At 39.3% G+C, this 19,693-nt stretch overlaps 1 protein-coding gene across 2 annotated transcripts in view; it reads left to right on the forward strand.

The window, feature by feature from the left end:
- pcsk5b (proprotein convertase subtilisin/kexin type 5b) overlaps nt 1-19,693 on the forward strand; it is an 85,562-nt gene that overhangs the window by 63,996 nt on the left and 1,873 nt on the right. Inside the window, exons 21-36 of one of the 2 annotated variants that reach the window (XM_086075972.1) lie at nt 7,497-7,599; nt 7,919-8,055; nt 9,080-9,280; nt 10,302-10,364; nt 11,289-11,349; nt 11,438-11,583; nt 11,667-11,873; nt 12,018-12,101; nt 12,320-12,506; nt 13,561-13,775; nt 14,843-15,085; nt 16,107-16,343; nt 16,412-16,589; nt 17,070-17,287; nt 18,743-18,846; nt 18,920-19,130. In XM_086075972.1, coding sequence (XP_085932098.1) covers nt 7,497-7,599; nt 7,919-8,055; nt 9,080-9,280; nt 10,302-10,364; nt 11,289-11,349; nt 11,438-11,583; nt 11,667-11,873; nt 12,018-12,101; nt 12,320-12,506; nt 13,561-13,775; nt 14,843-15,085; nt 16,107-16,343; nt 16,412-16,589; nt 17,070-17,287; nt 18,743-18,846; nt 18,920-19,130 — 2,595 coding nt within the window. Of the gene's footprint in view, nt 1-1,069; nt 3,752-7,496; nt 7,600-7,918; nt 8,056-9,079; nt 9,281-10,301; nt 10,365-11,288; nt 11,350-11,437; nt 11,584-11,666; nt 11,874-12,017; nt 12,102-12,319; nt 12,507-13,560; nt 13,776-14,842; nt 15,086-16,106; nt 16,344-16,411; nt 16,590-17,069; nt 17,288-18,742; nt 18,847-18,919; nt 19,131-19,693 lie in introns of those variants that run through there. The other variant, XM_086075973.1, reaches the window with a different exon arrangement.

Here is a 19,693-nt window from a genome sequence, read left to right on the forward strand (position 1 = left end):
ACACTAGTTCACAATGTTGATTAGCTGAAGCGGACTAAAAGTAATGTTTTAGTTTTTTTGTTTTTTGGGTGGGGATATTGACAAATATTTGCTGGTATGACTGATTAATAGGAGTGATAACCGCCACGGTGGCCAAAACATTCCTAATTAAAATTTTAAAAATTGCACTTATAAACTAACCATATGTACATTACAATACAGTACAATACATTACAGTACAACTACTCATATGTACATTATTTTTTTGTTTAAAAAAATTAACTTAGTGTTAATAAAATGTTGAAATATACTCTTGTTTGTCAGTACAGATGCTTTAAAACTGGCAACATTAAGACAATGTAAAACAATGATATGGATGGAGATTTTTTTCCACAGCATTTATAAGATTAATGACGGAAAAAGTTCAGCAGGCCATGCCACAATGCATCCTGGGGAACGCACTGCATTCCATACAGCAGTGGACACATCTTTGTACCCTTACATGCAAACAAAAAGATACAGAGTCAGACATATTCCCTGTGACCGTTTTGAGCATTTCTGTACCTTTTGTAAACATAAAAAGTACTTTGTTGAGGAGGGGCTAAGTTTATCCCGGGTTGTTATTCGAAATTACAGACAGTCGTAATTTTCAACCCAATTTCATGTCAATCGGTAAAACTGGTGTTGGTAGGTGATTTGCTAGTTAGTTTTGAGGGATTAAGGCTCATTAAACTATATACACAGTATTTTCACCAGTATAGTTTGGGAAAATGAGAACGCCTGATTTGAGAACCACTGTACAGAAGTGTCAATCCAGCCTCAGGACTTCTCTCTTGATGACCTTTAAAGTATTTGATGCCAAAATTTGTCAATTTTCTAATTGTGTGACTTTTTTTGTTTGTTTTTTCTCTCCCTCTCTCAAATCTTTTTCCCCGCTTCCTTCTCCTGGCATGGATCCAATCACTCCACTGGACCTCAACTTCCCATCTCCTGACCAATCACACCTCGCGTGTGTTTTATTTCCGTGTGTGTATATGTGTTCTCTATTTTTTTTCTCCTTCTATCTCTCTCCTTCCTGGTCTGTGGAAAGCAAATGAAGAATCTTGGGCGGAAGGCAGTTTCTGCGTGCTGGTTAAAAAGAACAATCTCTGCCAGAGGAAAGTTCTGCAGCAACTGTGCTGCAGAACATGTTCGCAAAAGGGCTGACGGGTTCACCACCCAACACCCCCTTGCTCATGCCCCCCACTCATTCACAGTCACATAATTTATAAAGGAATCTGTGCCTCTTAAAGGGACTGCATGGGAGGAGGTGCAAAGACGGGACTACAACACACCTACCTTTTTTTTTCCTTTTTTCTTTTTTTTTGCTGTGTACTCAGACGGTCGCGGTGTACAATGACTGGGAATTTCCTCAACAACAACAAAAGTGCAAACAAAACAAAAAGTGTCAGTATTTTGTGACCAAAGCATCAATGCCAAAATAATTGAACTTTTTTTTTTGTTGCCAGTGTAGCGCGCATCGCTAAAACCTGTGAATCTCTGAATGCGTCTGTGTGCATCTTTTTCTCTCTTTTTTTCCAGTGTTAATAATAATAATGAACAGATGGAACTAGAAGAGCTTCTGTAAATACAGTGTAATATGTCGAAGAAAACAAATGAAAAAGTTGACATAACAATGTGAAAATCTTGTTCGTCTGGGCCCATGAGGGAACATATACAGGCAACAATACACGCACACTAAAGGAAATTAAGTCAAAATGGCAGCAAAAACGTCTTTACTGCGAGTGCGTGTTTTCACCAGGGATGGGCATTTGACTACACAAAAAGCGAAATAAAATGTGATGGAACTTTCTCTGAATGTTTTGATCTCCCAATTCCATGCCAGAGTGTGGAAGTAGCTCAACTTCTATTGGCTGTCATCACATTTGTCCTTTAGGCAGCAAACTCGCTCAATCAAGAGCACACTTGTGCTCTCTTTTGCCTCTGTTGCTTCGAAGACATCAACAATTTTTTTGTGTTATTCCAAATTGGAAAATGTCCATGGCAATTATGGCATTTAATGGGACTTAACTTGGAATTGAATGACATTTAAAGGGATACTTGACTCATTGACCCATTTTCAGCAGTAAAACGTTTATATGTTGTCCATATGTGCGATAACTTCATTATTTTTCATGTACAACTAATACCTTTAAAAGCATTTTTTTCCACTTGCTGTCGACTGAAGATGACCTCACCTGTGCTGAGGAAGTAGGAATCGTCCAATCATAGCTCAGTTAACTGACCAAACCCAGAAAAAAGGTGAGAAATTATTGGTCGTTACCTAATTCTTCAGTACAGGTGATGTCATCTTTAGTCGACAGCAAGTGGGAATTTTTTTTTTTAAGGTAGTATTTATACATGGAAAATGATGAAGTTATCAAATTAATTCTGGACAAAATATTAATGTTTTACTACTGAAAATGGCTCAATGAGTCAAGTATCCCTTTAATGGAAAGGTATGCACCGAAGCAAAATATAAAAGGCAGACATCGATACAATTTTTTTTTTAATGCAAGGCTATTTCAGTACGTTAATTGCTCTATTTTTTTCCCAATTATTTCATATTTCGGCTTTGGCCTTCCTGGGTGGAGTTTGCATGTTCTCCCCGTGCTTGCGTGGGTTTTCTCCGGGTACTCCGGTTTCCTCCCACATTCCAAAGGCATGCATGGCAGGTTAATTGAACACTCCAAATTGTCCGTAGGTGTGATTGTGATGGTGGTTTGTCTCTGTGTGCCCTGCGATTGGTTGGCAACCAGTTCAGGGCGTACCCCGCCTACTGCCCGAAGCCAGCTGGGATAGGCTCCAGCACCCCCGCGACCCTTGTGAGGACCAACGGTTAAGAAAATGGATGGATGGATTGATTTCATATTTTATTTTATTTATTCAAACATTGTTGATATATCAAAATGTAGCTCACAACACAAAGCAGAAAAATCCAACCAAACAAACCAAGAAAAAAAAAAAAGACCATGTAACGACCTGTTAATTGAAAATTTTGTGAGTTGGGGCGCTCATAAATTAAGTTGCCACTGTACTAGCATGAAATCTGCTTAAGTTAGGCAATATGCCAAAATATATTTCCCCAATAATATTTAAATTCCCTAAATGATCAATTCCTTGTTTCTTCCTGCTGATTTCCATCAATTCCCATTCATTTCCATCGTAAGTTTATAACTTTATTTTTCCACCCTACACCAATCAATTAGGCCCATCCCTCACTTAATCTAAAGGTTATCAGGCCAGTTGACACTCGGTCATTAAATCAATTTGTCATCTTGCAGGGATCCTGATTGCTTGTATTTCCTGTTCAGCAAAGGGTGTAGAATATGTTAGAAGTCTCGAAACATTTAAATGCACAAATGCTCAATGTTTGTGAAAAATGTATCCCGCTGTGTCCCCTGCTGCCGAGTAGCGTTCGATTCTTCCATCTGCATCCCTTCCAGTGACCCAAATGACCCAAAACGAGAATTACATTTTAATGAGCGCAACATTTAGATGTTAGTGGTCACGACATGGCATCTCCTTGTTGCACGATGGCCGGCGGACGTTCCTGACTTGTGGTGCTGACGTCTAATAACAAAAGAACAATATCAAAAGATCTGTTTGTGTGTGGGAATTTGTGAGTGTGTGCGTGAGAAGAGAGAGCGTAAGCGTGCGTGTGTTTGTTTACAGTATTATTAGATTGTTGTCCTGGTTCTTGTTGATTTGTAATAAAGACTGATGAATCCCCTGTTGGTTTTGTTTCACATAAAGTTGTCATTGACAACTTTAGGCACACAAAACATGCACACATACACAACCCTCGTATAAGATCTGTTTCTTTTGTGTACCTGTGACATATCAGCAACAATGCATTATTGTTATGCACAGTCCTAGATTTTTTTTTTTACTTAAATGTTATTATTAAAATGTTTACTCGAGTCATGTTTTTGTTCATTTCTATATTTACAGGGTTCCCGCGGGGTCTAAAAAAAAAAGTCTCAAACTCAATTTTTTTTATTTTAAGCCTTAAATATCTTAAAAACACCCATATTTTCACCCCAGGTCTAAAATTCAATTTACCCAAGTCTTAAATTATTTTATCCGCTCCGTCCATTCCGAGAACTGTCTGTAGAAGAAGAAAAAATTGCCAGTTATGTTGTTTCTACAGTCTGCGTGCTGAAAAACGTCCACACCAAAAGCAAGGGGGTGCGTTTGTATTGTAGTCAATGTAGTTTGGGCGGGCGGATAGTTCGTAGTGGTTAGCATAGCATCTAGCTTGTTGCGTTCTGTTTACGGCAGCTAAGCCTTCGATCGCCGCAAATAGTTTTTTAATTGGATGGGGGTCGCTGTCTGTGCCTGTAGCGGACATTGAGTTTGATAATCTGGCAGCATTCTCCGCAATTAGTCTTGTTATTGTCTTTATTTATTATTAACAGCTTCGATTCGAAGTTAACACGTGACGCTAAAGAGTCTTTTAGCGGCTATCTTCTTCGGCTATCTATGAAGTGCGTCATTATGTGGGTGCGACCCAGTGTGCCACCAAGTTTGTGTGGAAACTGGTTATATTTTGAATGTGACATATATGGCCACTAGATATTTTACTTTTATTTAATTTACGTATTTAGTTTTTGAAATTAATTTTATTGTGTATTGTCTTGACACAAGTATAAATACAAACGTGATCAATAAGTGAGATGAAATCAACACTTTAATATATAATATACAATGTTTTAGAGGTATATTTGACTAATTGTGAATTACTTTATCTCTTATTAGGAATCATAACATTATTTATTCTCTTTTTCTTATTTCAGCTATCTTCTTTTTTTTTGCCAAGTGGTGTCATGTTTATGGTGATGAAGTGGCGAGTCCTGGTGATGTGCTGTGTTTCCGTCATCCTCAAAAACGCTCAAGATTGGTAAATCATTTGTAAAATAAATAAAGAAACATAAAAAAAATACACGTGAGGATGATGAATAGTATTGATTTGAAAAATGTTAAATTGACCAAATTTTTCATGTGAAATATTGGCCCAAGGCTAGCAATATGCAGGGCCACCACCCGAAAAGGCTAGAAACCTGCATTAGCTAAAGCATACTTGTCTACTAAATAACAGGTTAGGTTACACAGCATAACTGTCTTCAGGAGATGAATTTTCTAAAATGTTATGAGCTTTATGAGGCGTCAAACATTGCCACTAGTCTGCTCACAACACCATGATAAAACTTTTAAAAATATATATCTATTTTTTAGCAATATAGCATCACACATCTGTCTAGTATGCACATTTGAGTAGAAATGGGATCAAATTTGTAGAAGTCTTTGGACACCTGGAACTCTCCAAGAAAACACAAAAAAGTTGCTTCAAATTAAAATGGCAGACTTGGGTAGACGTGCCTACCAGAGTTCACATTGAGTTATATGAGAGGTGTTGACAGTGAACGTTTCTCTTCCCTAAACTTGATTCCTCTTTTTGAACTTCCTGCGTCTGTCTGGCTGCAGATGCAAAATGTCCGTACATGCGCGTACGCACACACACTATTCCAACAATGTGTCAATACACAGGTGAGCTAATGGAGAGGAAATGTTTATTTGTTCAACTGAAGTGAGTTTGAGGTGTCTATATGGGCGGAAACATATTTAGATCCATTTTCCCAGGCCACAATTACTTTAGCATCACTCTTGAAATACTTTGCATTCCTTTAATTTAAACTCCACGTCAGCTTAAAACATGCTATGTCAGCTCTTAAACATGTCTACTGCTGCAACAAATAGTGCACACAGGAAAGTAAGTTTTATCTATCCTTTAAAAAAAAAAGAAAAAAAGAAGTGTTTATTTGAAGTGAGGCATTTATTCACGGGTAGGTAAAAATGTGTCCATTTGTTGAAATGTTCAGCAGCTTCTGCTATGGAATGGTCTTTTTGGTTTAAACTCCAAGTCAGCTTTACAGATGTCATGTCTGTTCTGCGAGAGGTGTATGTTTGTAATTATAAAATGTAGGGTGTGCCCAAAATTGTTTTGATTCTCATAAGAATCGCGATTCTCATTTAGTCGTTGAAATGTCCAAAAATCTATTTTATTTAAATTATTTTATACTGTCTTTGTGTGTGCCTTTATTGCGAGCGCTGTTCATGTTGTACACAATTTGGCCTCTTAGGGGGCAGTGTGGTTCCGCACGTTCCGATACACTGGTAATTTGTAGCCATATTAGAGAGTAGAAGGAAAAAGTCACGATCAAGTTATTCCAATAAAAGTTGTTATTTTGCAGCGTAGGCAGAGCATATGCCGGTGAGTAATGTTAAGATGCTTCTGTATATACATTCCTGAAGCGTTTTGTATGAATAGCCGTTCTTTTGAGTGATAAAAGTGCCGCGAGTAGCGCGCTAATTAGCATTAGCGAGTCAGATGCTCCGACTTCCGGGTTTCACACATCAGCGCTGTTTCCGGTTGCTGTTTGCAACGTGTGGGCTACGTCCTACTGCTTGCTGCCCTTGTGCCCCTCGGTTGCGCGTTCCCGTCGACCGGTGCGAGTGTGTAGCGTGTCTTCCTCAGTTGTCCGAAGCAACATCAGCTTTACAAAAGTTATGTCCAGTCTGCTTGCAGTGTGTTGTAATACTGACAACATCTAGAGCCACACATGGTTGGTATTAGATGCCTTCCATCCATCGCGTGGCACCAGGTTATGTTCGTTTTCCACAGGGAGGATGCAAATAGGGCATGCATTTTAGGTTAGGTGTATTGAAGTGAATAACAAGTCCAGTGACTAGGTGTTTATTTGAGGTGAGGCATTTCTCTGTCACCTTGACCACTCAATTGGGTTATTGTTAAATGTTGCAGAATGCAGAACAGTGTGTGCTTGTGTGTGTGTGTTTGGAACTTTGAAATGTTCAAGCGAAGGCCTTGGGGAGGCGAGAAAGCAGGCGACAGTTGTCATTGAGAATAATGAGGTGGACGAATGTCAACATCACAGCATGGAAGGACGTCACTCAAGTGGAAAGTGAGGTGTAAACTTGTGTGAGTGACAGGGATACAATAGTTTGGGGAATTTTTGTTATAGTTTGTGTTGATTTTGTTAGCTTTAATTGGTTTTCAGAGTGGCTTTGTCAATTTTAGATTTATTTATTTATTTTTTACAAAAATGCTTCGTTTTAGTTTAGTTTTGATAAAGTTTGATATTAGATATCTTTTTTTGTGTTGTGTGCAAGATTATAAAGACACCGGTAAGTATCATGTAGTAAAACATTTTCAAAACAACCATCCACAAATCAAATGCAGTTACTGTATAACAGTCCACAGTGTTGGAATTACAGCAAGTGCAGTGCATAATACTGCTTCTAAAGATGGATGCATCTCAGCTCTAATGTCTAAAGACAAGGAAGGTCTTAGTTTTAGTTTGAGTCATTTTGATAGTAATAAACTAAATTAACCTAAGTGAGTGATGCCATGTATTGATTGTAAGGCTTGTTTATGCGCTGTGATGTCCGCGTTGCAGGCCAGTACATGGGCGGACATGGCAAATGTCGCCTGTGTGACCTCACCTGTCAGGAGTGCACGGGTCCTGAGAGAGAGGACTGCACCAGCTGCCCCTCCACGCGGTGAGAAAGACCACCGTCCACAACCCCCAATACAACTTGCCTGTATAGTTTGATCTGGAAATTAGGGTACATGATTATTATTATTTTGGTCGCATTTTAGTAACGTGTAATTGCACATCATCTACAGTAGGTGGCAGTGGTGCTCCATTGTCAGAGAGTGCGCAAGGAGTATTAGCTCAATTCCGTGGCTGGATAGATATAAGTGTATGGATATGAGTAATTCTGTAAATGAGGGCCAATTGTGATTATAATGATAATCTGACAAGTTGAAGGTCATTGTTGTCATCTTTTTTTTTCTTTTGCATTGTTCCCGGTTTAGGCTTTTCGACGAAGGCGCTTGCGTAATCCGCTGCCAGAGGGGGCGCTACGCCGTGGCCAAAGAGTGTCACCGCTGCTACCACACCTGCCAAGAATGCACTGACGAGGGTCCTCACAACTGTACTAGCTGTGACAAAGGTACGAGCTCTCGGCTGGTCTGGGATCAGCCATGTGTAGTACAATCGTTTAGACATAGAAAAAACTTGTGTGTCAGCTGACTTGGGATCAGTGCCGTAAAATGGCCTTCATACATTCATTTATTCAATCAATCATTTTGCAACGAACTTGACTTGCCTGGGATCAGTCCTACAAGCTAAACGTGAGTGTTTCACTTTCCTGGTCTAATCCCTGCTTAAGACAGCAGGTCAGTGCTTTGTATCCTGGTGGTGTGCCATCCTCCATCTTAAACACAAACAACAACAACAAAGTGCGGAGGCGATTAATCTGCGCCACTATTTTTAGGCGCACGCTTGAAATTTATATGCAAAAGATGTTGCAGGCAGCGTGTGGGGCTTTCTTTCATGTGTGTCCCTCCACCCACGACACATCATTAATGTCTGGAGATGGAGGTGGCTAATGCTTGTTTATCACTATGGCACTCTTAAAGCTGCAACTGTTTACACCACATGCACGCACACACAGATCAATGATCTGTTCCTTTGCTCTGGGTGTTGCAGTTTTATATTCCATTCTTTGCTTTGCACAGTGGCCCATTGTCTCCTCTTGAATAAGATTGTTTGAAAATAATAAACACACATGCTAATATTAGCTGTTAGTTGTTAACTTAGCCTTTTGCTGTGGACGTTGCAGTACAGAAGTCCAAAATCTTCGCTTTTCCACAGCGGCCCTTATTCTCCTCTCAGATAAAATTGGTAAAAAAGAACAAAATCATACAGTATGCTAACATTATCTTAGCCTGTTGCTGTGCCTTATTTCTGGATGTTGTAGTATTATACTCCACAGTCTCCGCTTTGGCGTAGTTGCCCTAAATCTCCTCTTGGATAAAACTGGTTGAAAATAAAGAAGTAATGCCATGGTTCAACTAATTTTTGATGCTTTTGTGTTGCAATATAGTCTCACTTTTCCACAGCAGCCCTTAGTCTCCTTTTGCACAGTATGCATGTCATATGCAGGTTTTCTTCCATGTCTCGTCCCCTTCCAGATATGTTCGATGTGTCCCGCTACCTGTTTGGGGGCGAGTGCCGAGACGCCTGCCCCGAGGGCTTCTTCCACTCCGAGCGCAAGCGCTGTGAGCCGTGTGCATCCGACTGCGTTGTGTGCACGTCAGCCAGCCACTGCCTCAGCTGCAGCCCAGGACACAAACTCCGAGAGGGACAATGTTTTCCACTGGTGTGCAGCACAGGTGAATGGTCAAAAATCAGTCTGCAACAAATCACAGCATGTCATATATCATACTGAAGCCACTTATCTGTACTTTCCAGCTTTGTAGTTAGGTTTCAAAAATGGCCTTGTACCTTTTTATTTTATTTTGTTTACTTGAAAATGTGTCAATTGTTCAGTAGTAACAAGGTCCACTGTTCAAGAAGTAATTAATTTGTACTAGAGCTGTCAAACATTTTTTTTTAAATCTGATTAATCACATCTTAGAATTTTGATTAATTAATCGCTTAATAATAAATCACTTTTTTTCTAAATTTTCCTCCCCGCCAAATTTGAAGAGCATCGGTTATGTGTAAATTCCTTTGACATTTAATGTTATGAGGACGTCTTCAACATTTTTGTATCCACTGCACCTGCTCATCCTCCTCTTTTTCTTATCAGTTAATTACTTGCATAATTTAAAATGGGGAATAAATTCGACTCAATATTTTCACATGAACTAATCTTCGAAATGTAATAGGTAAACATTCATTAAATGCTTTACTTGAATGCATGAAATTATGTTTATTGCTCAACCACAACCTGTGCTACATTAAACGTCGCCATCCGCTGCCACGCTAAAGGCTATGGTCAAAATTAATAGTGTGATTAATCTGCGTTAATTCCTGATTAATGCGGTCATTTTTTGTGATCAATTAATCAATTAACTCTTTAACTTTGACAGCATTAATCATTACTGTATCATGTATCCTACATCACATTTATGCCCCTGATAAAGCTTTTTATCTGGAACTATATTTTGCCATTTTATGGTGTCGTAATGACCCAAAACATTCTTTTTGCTTGAAAACATGGAAATCAATCATAACGAAGTAACAGATCAATGTGCAATTAAAGCCATTAAAGTCCCCAATGATGACTTTTTAAAACGTCAAATATTTCATGTCTATCTTGCACTGTATAATTTAGTTGTACCGTCTGTTTGTATGAATTTTGCATTTTCTTTGTCTCATTTTTAACTACTGTCAACTTGTGCTCTTCAGGTGAGCTTGCAAAGGCTGAAGTCTGTGTGCCCTGCGATGACGGCTGCAAACAGTGTGAGCACAGTAAGTACATAACAATACAAACACACACAACTTGAAGGCATGGTTTCCAGCTTTTGAGTGCCTCACTTCTTTTTCTTCCACTTATGTGAATGACTAATTGACTTGTACACGTAGCAACATGTCTCTGCATTCATTCTTCACTTTGTGTGGGTGGCGGGAGCAAACGATCTGTCATTTACAGTATTTGACCCTCGGTCTATTGGGTGCTCACCGCAGCTTTAAAGATACTCTATGACTATGTGACACGTTTAGATTTGTTCAAAATTGTGTTTTCGCTGTGATCAGTTCAACAGTTGTTTTATGCTGTCTTAGAACACCCCCTAGTGGTGACAAACAACACAACAAGTTGTGAGCTGTTTCTTTATTTATTTATTTAGGTGTTAAAGTTAAAGTTGGGGGGAGATGATTTTTTTGTTGACAGAGTATGCATGTTTATGTGATCATTTTATGACTGATAGTCATTTAGCAGTTTGGCAGCAAGCCAAGGCCCAAACTAACATGGTCAAATTAAAAAGAAGATATACAGTACTCAACTTTGCTTAAAATTAATATAAATGATTTAATATAAATTAGCATACTGTTAAATGTGGTTGTCCTAAAATATAAAATTGTGTTAGATTTTATAATCATAATTTATATGGCTGTATAATTTTTTTAAATATTTATTTTGTAATATATTATTATTATTAATAATAATAATAATAATAATTAATAATAGTAATAGTTAATTAGTTATAATAAATTAATAATTATAATTATATAACAATAATAATAATAATCCAATTATTTTATTCTAATAATTATTATTAACATTGTTAATATTTGTAGTTTTTATATCTGTTTTGATTTTCTTAAATAATATTTAAAATGCCACTTGCAGTATTGTACTGTACGCAAACATGCTAACTATAATATTTCTCACAGAGGACTCCGGACACCCAGACCAGGGAACAATCTGCCTCAAGTGTGAAGATGATTTCTACAAGTAAGTTTTCAATGAACATTGTTTTTTTGCACATTTTATTGTGTTGTAGTGTAATGTGTTTTTTGTTGGGTGTGTTTGTGTGTGGCAGGCTGGATTCTGACTGCTACAAGTCTTGCCCGGACGGCACCATTGGTGTTCCCGAGAGTATGACATGCGCTCCGTGTGAAGACCGGCATTGCGCCATTTGCGACGAATCACAGTGCTACTGGTGTCAGCGGGGATTCTACCTGTTTGGTAACAATCTCCGCCATTTTGGGAGGCCACATTGAAAGAGCAGCGAGACAAAAGTACGTGTGTTTTTCTGTGTCTATGTAAAGACGGTAGGTGTGTGGAGGCGTGCCAGGCGGGCTTCTTTGTGGACGTGGAGAGTCAGGAGTGTGAGGCGTGTCACCGAGCGTGCAAAACGTGCGGCGGTCCGCGGTTTGACGATTGCGACTCGTGCCAGGACGGACTGATGCTGAAAGACGGCGAGTGCGTGAAGGGAACTCGGCTGGGGGCCTGCTCTGGTGGACACTTCAGGAACGGTAGGACATACAGGCGCTCTTCGTCTTGGCTACAGTCACCGATGCACTTTCAAACAAATACGAAACACAAATACGAAAAGAGAGCACTCATAAAGAACAGCCCAATTTCAGCTTCCCTGGTGTACGCGTGTGTGTGTGTTTCAGGTCAAGGAGAGTGTGAGCTGTGTCATTCTTCTTGTGAGACCTGCTTTGATACACACAAAGGCGACTGCATCACCTGTCACGAAGGTCTGTCCTGTGAATGTATGTTGTGGAATGTGAATTTTTCACGACTGGAATGCTCTCACACGCACTTCTGAAATTCTCTTGTATGTATAAGCATGTGTATAAAAGATCATTTGTACATATCATGGTTGTTATTAAAAAAAAAAAATCCATGATTAGCATTAACATGAATGTGTCCATCGAAGTACATAAGTAGTAATTGCTGTTCTGTGTTTTTGTAGGAAACTTCCTGACGTCCGATCAGACGTGCGAGACTCGCTGCCCCGCATCCACCTTTGTCAACATCACGTCTGGGCGCTGCGACGCCTGCGCCGAGGGTTGCGTCGCATGTCACGGCGCCGACGCGTGCCAGCGCTGTCAGGCCGGACTCTATCTGCAACACGCAGCTTGTGTGCTACAGTGTGACAGGTCAGCTGTCTGTGATAACCAGTAGTGTATAAATGTTTTTCTTTTAAACTTTGTGTTTAAATTTTGAGGTACAAGTGAGCTTTAATGAAGTGATTTTTTTTATTATTTTAGTTTATATTTTTATGTATTTGTTTATTTATTTAATAATACACCCTTTTTTCATTAGAAACAATGCACTCAACAGTGTTGTACTGTTTATTGTACTGTACTTTTTAACATTACTGTATATAAAATGTAGTTTACACACACACAACTGTAACTTTCTTTTCCACACCTTCTTCTTCTTCTTCTTCTTCTTCTTCTTCTTCTTAGACCGACAGCCTTTCAATGGGAAACCAATATGAATTGGTGGTGGCTCAATGTTGTGAAGTGTGCTGCCGCCATCTTGTGGTAGGCATCTGAAGCGCACTCAAGACCAAAATAAATACATAAATAAACACGGCAGCTCATATCGTGAAAAACATCTAACTCGAGGCAACGCTGTATTCACAGTTTATGAAACATGTTTATATCTTTACTTTTATCTTTTATTATATTTGATTATATTAGTTCTATGCTCTTTGATAGTATTTTACTTTATTACAAATGCAGCTAAAAAAAAAAAGTTGTACTGGTTTTCTGGCTGCTAAAGGGGATTAATGGTTTTACAATTCATATTATTGGGGCAAATTAAACTAAAAATAAACTGAATAACAAAAAGTCAAGGTACTAATTAATAAACATTAAAATTGTTTCTTTTGATGGCATTCACATTTGTTACAATGAAATTTATTAAACACAGTTAAGGATTTCAAAGTAAATGTGAGGGTTTCTTGACCGGTTTTGAATTCCACAGCAATGTTTCTAATTAGGGTTTCAAAATAGGGTTGGTTTTGTGTGGCGGCCTAACCTTAAGTCATCCTTCCTTCTTTCCCTCCTTCTTTCTTTCATTCGTTAAGTAAGTTAATATAAATGTATTGTATATCAACTTTTGTTCCACCCTGTATATACCTGGACATTGAACTAAGAACTGCAGTATGCGTGCAGCTTCCCTCATACCTGTTTTCATTTGCAGAGGTTTCCCCGAGGATGGCGCGTGCCGCCCGTGTGCTCCCGAGTGCACATCCTGTCATGCCAACGCTTCCTTTTGTCTGAGCTGCGAGCCCGACCACTTCCAGTTGGAGCACAGTTGCGTGCGTGGCTGCCCGCCGGGCTACTACAGTCAAGACGTGCAATGCCTCCGCTGTCCCCCCGACTGTATTCACTGCAACCAGGACGGACTCTGTGACAGTGAGTACACCTGGATATCAATTCAAATGCGCGTGTGTGGGCGGGGCGGACAACTTTAAGGAACAAAAAATAAATAAAAGGAATTAAAGTAAAGTAACATTTAGAATAAAGCACATTTAATTGGATTAACAAAACCATTATAAGGGGGTTACAGGGGAATATATTGTTTTTCTGCCATACTACAATAAAGTGTAGTTCCACATCTTCTACATTAGGTGGCAGTAGCGCTCTCATTGTCAGAGAGTGCAAGGAGTATTAGCTCCTCTGCGTAGGTGTACTTAGAGCAATTTTAAAGACAAATGACATTATTTATCGTTGTGGCGAAGAGTTGGGAGGGGCGTACTACACAACGGGAACATTTACAAAATAAGTGTAAGATTTTTTTTTAGATCCATATGTTTTTAAATGGACGCCAAAACAACACAAATTGTATTAGTGTAAGAAATAATTAAAATTACATACTGGTACATTTTAAACAGAGGTGCTACAAATTCAGTTCTTTTTCATGTGTCAAACAGTCTATTATGAAAATTGGCATACACAAAAAAACATAAAACATTTAAAGTGGGAATTGAATGAAAGTAATATAAAGTACATTTAAAATTATTGTAAATAATTTAAAAATCCACTTGTTTTCACTGGAGGCCCTCCAATTCTGCTGTGTTTTTGAGTGATTTTAAACGCTTTAAAATGAGGCAGTTTGCAGTTCATAAAAAAACACTTTTTGTCATATGTATGATAAAATTGGCTGTATGACTGACCGTGTATTATTATTAAAATGATCTTTTGAAAAATCATCCCCTCTCTGACCACATCTCATGCCTCAAATTTTATTGTAATTATTATTTTTAAACTTGTCATACCGTGACAAGAAACAGAAGGCATGGCTGAAGAGGTGTGTCAATCATTCAGCCTCGGTTTCCAATGTACATTTAAAAACAAAACAAAAAAAACCACACCAAACAGTCCATGATCAAATTATGCTAAGTGTCGCAGCTGTTATTTTTCAAAACCATTCCGCCTTCCTCTCAAGTCTTTTTTGTGTGTGTGTGTGTCTTCATCACCAGAGTGTGCCGATTACTTCTTCCTCCACGCCGACAAATGTGTGGACGACTGTCCCGCTGGCTTTTTCCCTAGCGAACAGCAACGCGAGTGCGTTCGTTGCCACGCCGACTGCGCCTCGTGCGACGGGCCGGACCATGACGACTGTAAAATGTGCCGCAACCCCAAAGCCCGGCGCTACAATGGAGAGTGTCTGCCTCAATGTCCCAGCAACACCTACTACGGAAAAGTTGATGGCGAGTGCAGAGGTATCATTGGAAAAATTAATAATTTGAAAATATATCTAAACATTTAAATCTTAACAGTGTTTTTTTTGACAATAATATGTTCTATGCAGCCCCACGAGTCTAAATACATTATTCTGGTTAATTGCATTAGTGGAATATGAGTTAAGCAGCAAAATCCAGCAGTTTTGATCAATATCAGAAGGCGGCCATTTTGTCACTTGCTGTCGAGTGAAAATGACATCACAGTTGCTAAGGTAACAACCAATCACAGCTCAGCTTCAGAAAACAGGTGAGCTGCGATTGGTTGTTGCCTGAGCCCTGAGCAACTGTGATGTCATCTTCAGTCGACAGCAAGTGGCAAAATGGCCGACCCTGAGATGGATAAAAACGACTGGATTTTGCTGCATAACTCATATTCCACAAATGTAATGTAATGTAATGACTTCCCCTTTAACTCATTCACTCCCAGCCATTTTCACTGAAGCAACCCCCTTCGCTCCTGGCTGTTTTACTGGATTTTGACTGATTTTGCAAGGCCCACAGAATATTGTGTTCTATTGCTATAAAAACATGGAACCTACCAAAATAAAGATTAGAGTCTCTTCTTTCATCAGGAAAAAAAGTATATTTCTATCTGTTTCTGTTTTGCAGCAATTAGCATTAGACTATAGCTAAGTTTCATCATTATTTACAAATCTGTTTAGAACTGTGGGTAAATCGGCTTGTTTACAACATGGCCCTGGTTGATCTCTTGTACTCTGCTGCCACCTGCCGGCCGTTTTTGTCATAACTACTATTGGTTCAACCGTTCTTTGCAGTTGAGAGGCTGCATCGAAGCCTTCTGTATGCTCCAGCATAAAAAACGAATAAATACGTCTTTGGGACACTCAAAAGATTTAAAATAGAACACATTTATACGTCTTTGGGAGCAAGTTAGTTAATTATGTCAGAACTTGTCATTATGGCGGAACTTGGAAAGCTCCGAAACAATTGAGAACCACTGATAATGTCGATGTTGAGTAAGTTTGTCGCATGTGTCCAGACTGCGACCACTCCTGTCTGACGTGCTCGAGCAGCGGGCCGTTGTCGTGCCTCAGCTGCGAATCGGAGCGCCGCCTCGACGCTAGCGGCCACTGCGTATGGTACAGCCGGTGCTCCCCGCACACCTACATGGACGGCGGGGGGCAGTGCCGGCCGTGCCACGCCTCCTGCCGTAGCTGCTCCGGGGGTCCCGGCCCGGACCGCTGCCTCAGCTGCGACCTGCCGCGCTTCCTGCTCAGTGAGTGCGGCGGACCAGACGCCGGCTTGGCGTGTAAGATTCTTGACAATGACTTTTTTGTTTGTCAGACTCAACCTGCGTGCAGCAGTGTCCTGCTGGTTACTACGGCGACAAGGACGAGCACACCTGTGAGCGATGCCACTTGAGCTGCGCCTCGTGCAGCGGACGACATAGCGTGCAGTGCTCCGCGTGTAGATTGGGTTTTTTCAGGCACGGCAGCAGCTGCGTACAAACCTGCCCTGAGAGGTCAGTGGGACGGTGTTCGCCATTTTATCACCTTATGGCACATTTTTTAAAGAGGAAGTCAACACCCAAAAATGTTCTTAATATGTTCTATGCAGCCCCAATAGTCTAAATAGGGTATGATCAATATCAGAAGGCGGCCATTTTGCCACTTGCTGTCGACTAAGGGTGACATCACAGTTGCTCAGGTGTCAGGTAACAACCAATCACAGGTCAGCTTCAGAAAACAGGTGAGATGTGATTGGTCGTTGCCTGAGCCCTGAACAACTGTGATGTCATCTTCCGTCGACAGCCAGTGGCAAAATGGCCGCCCCCTAAGATGGATAAAAACTTTGAATTTTGAACTCATATTCCACAAATGTAATATTAATCAAAATGTCATGTTTAGACTAGTTGAGGTTATTATTGTCAAGCAATGGGATTTCTTCCTTACTTGCTTGACTTGCTTGATTTGTTATATGAAACTCACTTCTCCTTTTGCAGTCATTTCGGGAACAGCAGCAGCATGACATGCGAGCGCTGCGACCCCGCCTGCATTCGATGTCGAGGACCCGCCGACACCGACTGCCTGAACTGTCGGAGCGGCTTCGTCCATGTTAAGCACCAAAGCCGCTGCCTGAAGAATTGCCCGCCAGGCTACTATCACCACAGCTGGACCCACACCTGTCTCAAGTGCCACGCCACGTGCAAGACCTGCACAGGTTTGTGATCCGGTCTCATGAGGATGATTCCTCGGGAAACACGCGCCCCTCCCACTGGAATTTCCAAAGCTCAGTGAGGTTAATTGCATCAGTGGGGAGTTAATATGCTCAACAAATTTTGCATTACAACAGTCATTAAATGAATCCCATTGATTAGTCACAATAAATGATGCACTTCCTTTCCTGTACAAGGGCTGTCCTAAATTTAGCCCTCAATGCTCTCTATTCATTGACATTGCCAGAGAACTAGTCATTTAACAGTGCTATGTCATATAACAAAATAACATATATTTATCAAAAGAAAACTAAATTAAATAAATTCTTGATGTCCTGAGTTCATATAATAACAGAACAATTATTTATGTATTTATTTATTTATAATTCAAACCCAAATTGGTTGGCATTAAGTCATGTTTTATAATCCTAACGTAAGGGGCCATAAATCATTTGAAAATTTGACATGAGGAAGCCATAAAATTCAGCTGCACATTCTTTTGTTATTATGGTGACCATAAATCAATCAACCATTTTCTTTTTTCATGTTTTATGGGTGGGGCATAAATCAACAGTATGTTTGTCTGGGACATAAAGTTTATCCTAATATCTTTAAGTAGTGGGGCCATAAATCATTTGATCATTTGACATAAGCATAACATTCAGATTCCTTTGTTTGTTGGCCAAAAATCAATCAACCATTTTCTTCATGGGTGGGTCATAAATCAATTGTACATTTATCTGGGACATTAAGTCATGTTTTATAATCCTAATGTAAGGGGCCATAAATCATTTGACATGGGGAAGCCATAAAATCCAGCTACACATTCTTTTGTTATTATGGTGACCATAAATCAATCAACCATTTTATTTTTTTATGTTTTACGGATGGGTCATAAATCAACGTTACATTTATCTGTGACATTAAGTCTTAAAATCCCAACGTGGAAGGGCTATAAACCATATTCTTTGACCCTTTTAGACTAGGAGGACAAGTTGCACATTAATGCTTTTCTGAGGAGGCATAAATCCTTCATCCATTTATTTAGTTTATGGTTGGTCATAAATAAATTGTACATTTATCAAGGACATAAAGTGATGTCTTCTAATCCTAATGTAAGGGGCCATAAATCATTTGATCATTTGACATGAGGAAGCCATTAAATTCAGATGAACATATTTTGTATTATAGTGACCATAAATCAACCATTTTCTTTTTTCATGTTTTATGGGTGGGTCATAAATCAACGGTACATTTATCTGGGACATAAAGTCTTAAAATCCCAACGTAAACCATGATTTTTTTTACCCTTTTAGACTAGAAGGCCATAAATCCTTCATCCATTTATTTAGTTTTTGGGTCATAAATCAATCACCACATTACAATAACAATACATGACAAGTCTTCATTTTAGTGAAGTATATCCAAGTGTATATAATTGACGATTTGTGTGTGCCCAGGTGCTGGCGCTACTTCCTGCCAGTCATGTTACTATGGTTACCAGCTAATTGGCTCCAGCATCTGTGAATCGCAGTGTCTGATTGGCTATTACTTGGCCTCCCAGGTATTCGTCTTCGTCATATGACGCGACCTCCGATTTCATCCAAACGCCAATTTCTCCTTCTTCCTGCTTCCAGGAGCGGTCATCGGACCGTGACGAGCTCGACTGCCGGCCGTGCGACCGGTTCTGCCTGGGTTGTCGCGGTGCGGGCGCTTGGAACTGCACCGAGTGTCCCGCCTCACAGATCCTGAGCGACGACGGGCGGTGCCTGAGCTGCTGCCACGACCGGACGCTACCCGCTGACCGGCATGTAGGGTGGCAGTGCTGCGACTGCCACGCTTCGCTGGGTATGACAAGCGGGCGCTTCTTTTTAGGAACAGGAATAGTTGGAGCAGTCGTTCATATAATCTCTTTTTTTTCCCATTATTTTTTTCTTCATTTTGTATGAAAAATATATTTTCTTCAAGTAAATGTTGTAATTTTGTGTTTGTTTTTTTACGTGAACTCGGATGTCGAAAAAGTTATTGAACTATTTAATTAAAAGTATAAATCATGCCAAAAAATATCTAATTTTACATGCAAAAAAATTTAAAATATTTTTAATAAAATATGTTAAAAGGGTGTAGATTTTTATTTTATATATATATATGTATATATATGTATATATATATATATACACGTATATATATATATATATATACGTATATATATATATACATATATATATATATATGTATATATATGTATATATATATATATACACGTATATATATATATATATACGTATATATATATATACATATATATATATATATATATACGTATATATATATATACATATATATATATATATACGTATATATATATATATATATATATATATACGTATATATATATATATATATACGTA

Source organism: Leptonotus elevatus, chromosome 5 (genome assembly GCF_054856555.1).
Source record: "Leptonotus elevatus isolate MCC_2025b chromosome 5, RoL_Lele_1.0, whole genome shotgun sequence".
Classification (NCBI taxonomy): domain Eukaryota; kingdom Metazoa; phylum Chordata; class Actinopteri; order Syngnathiformes; family Syngnathidae; genus Leptonotus; species Leptonotus elevatus.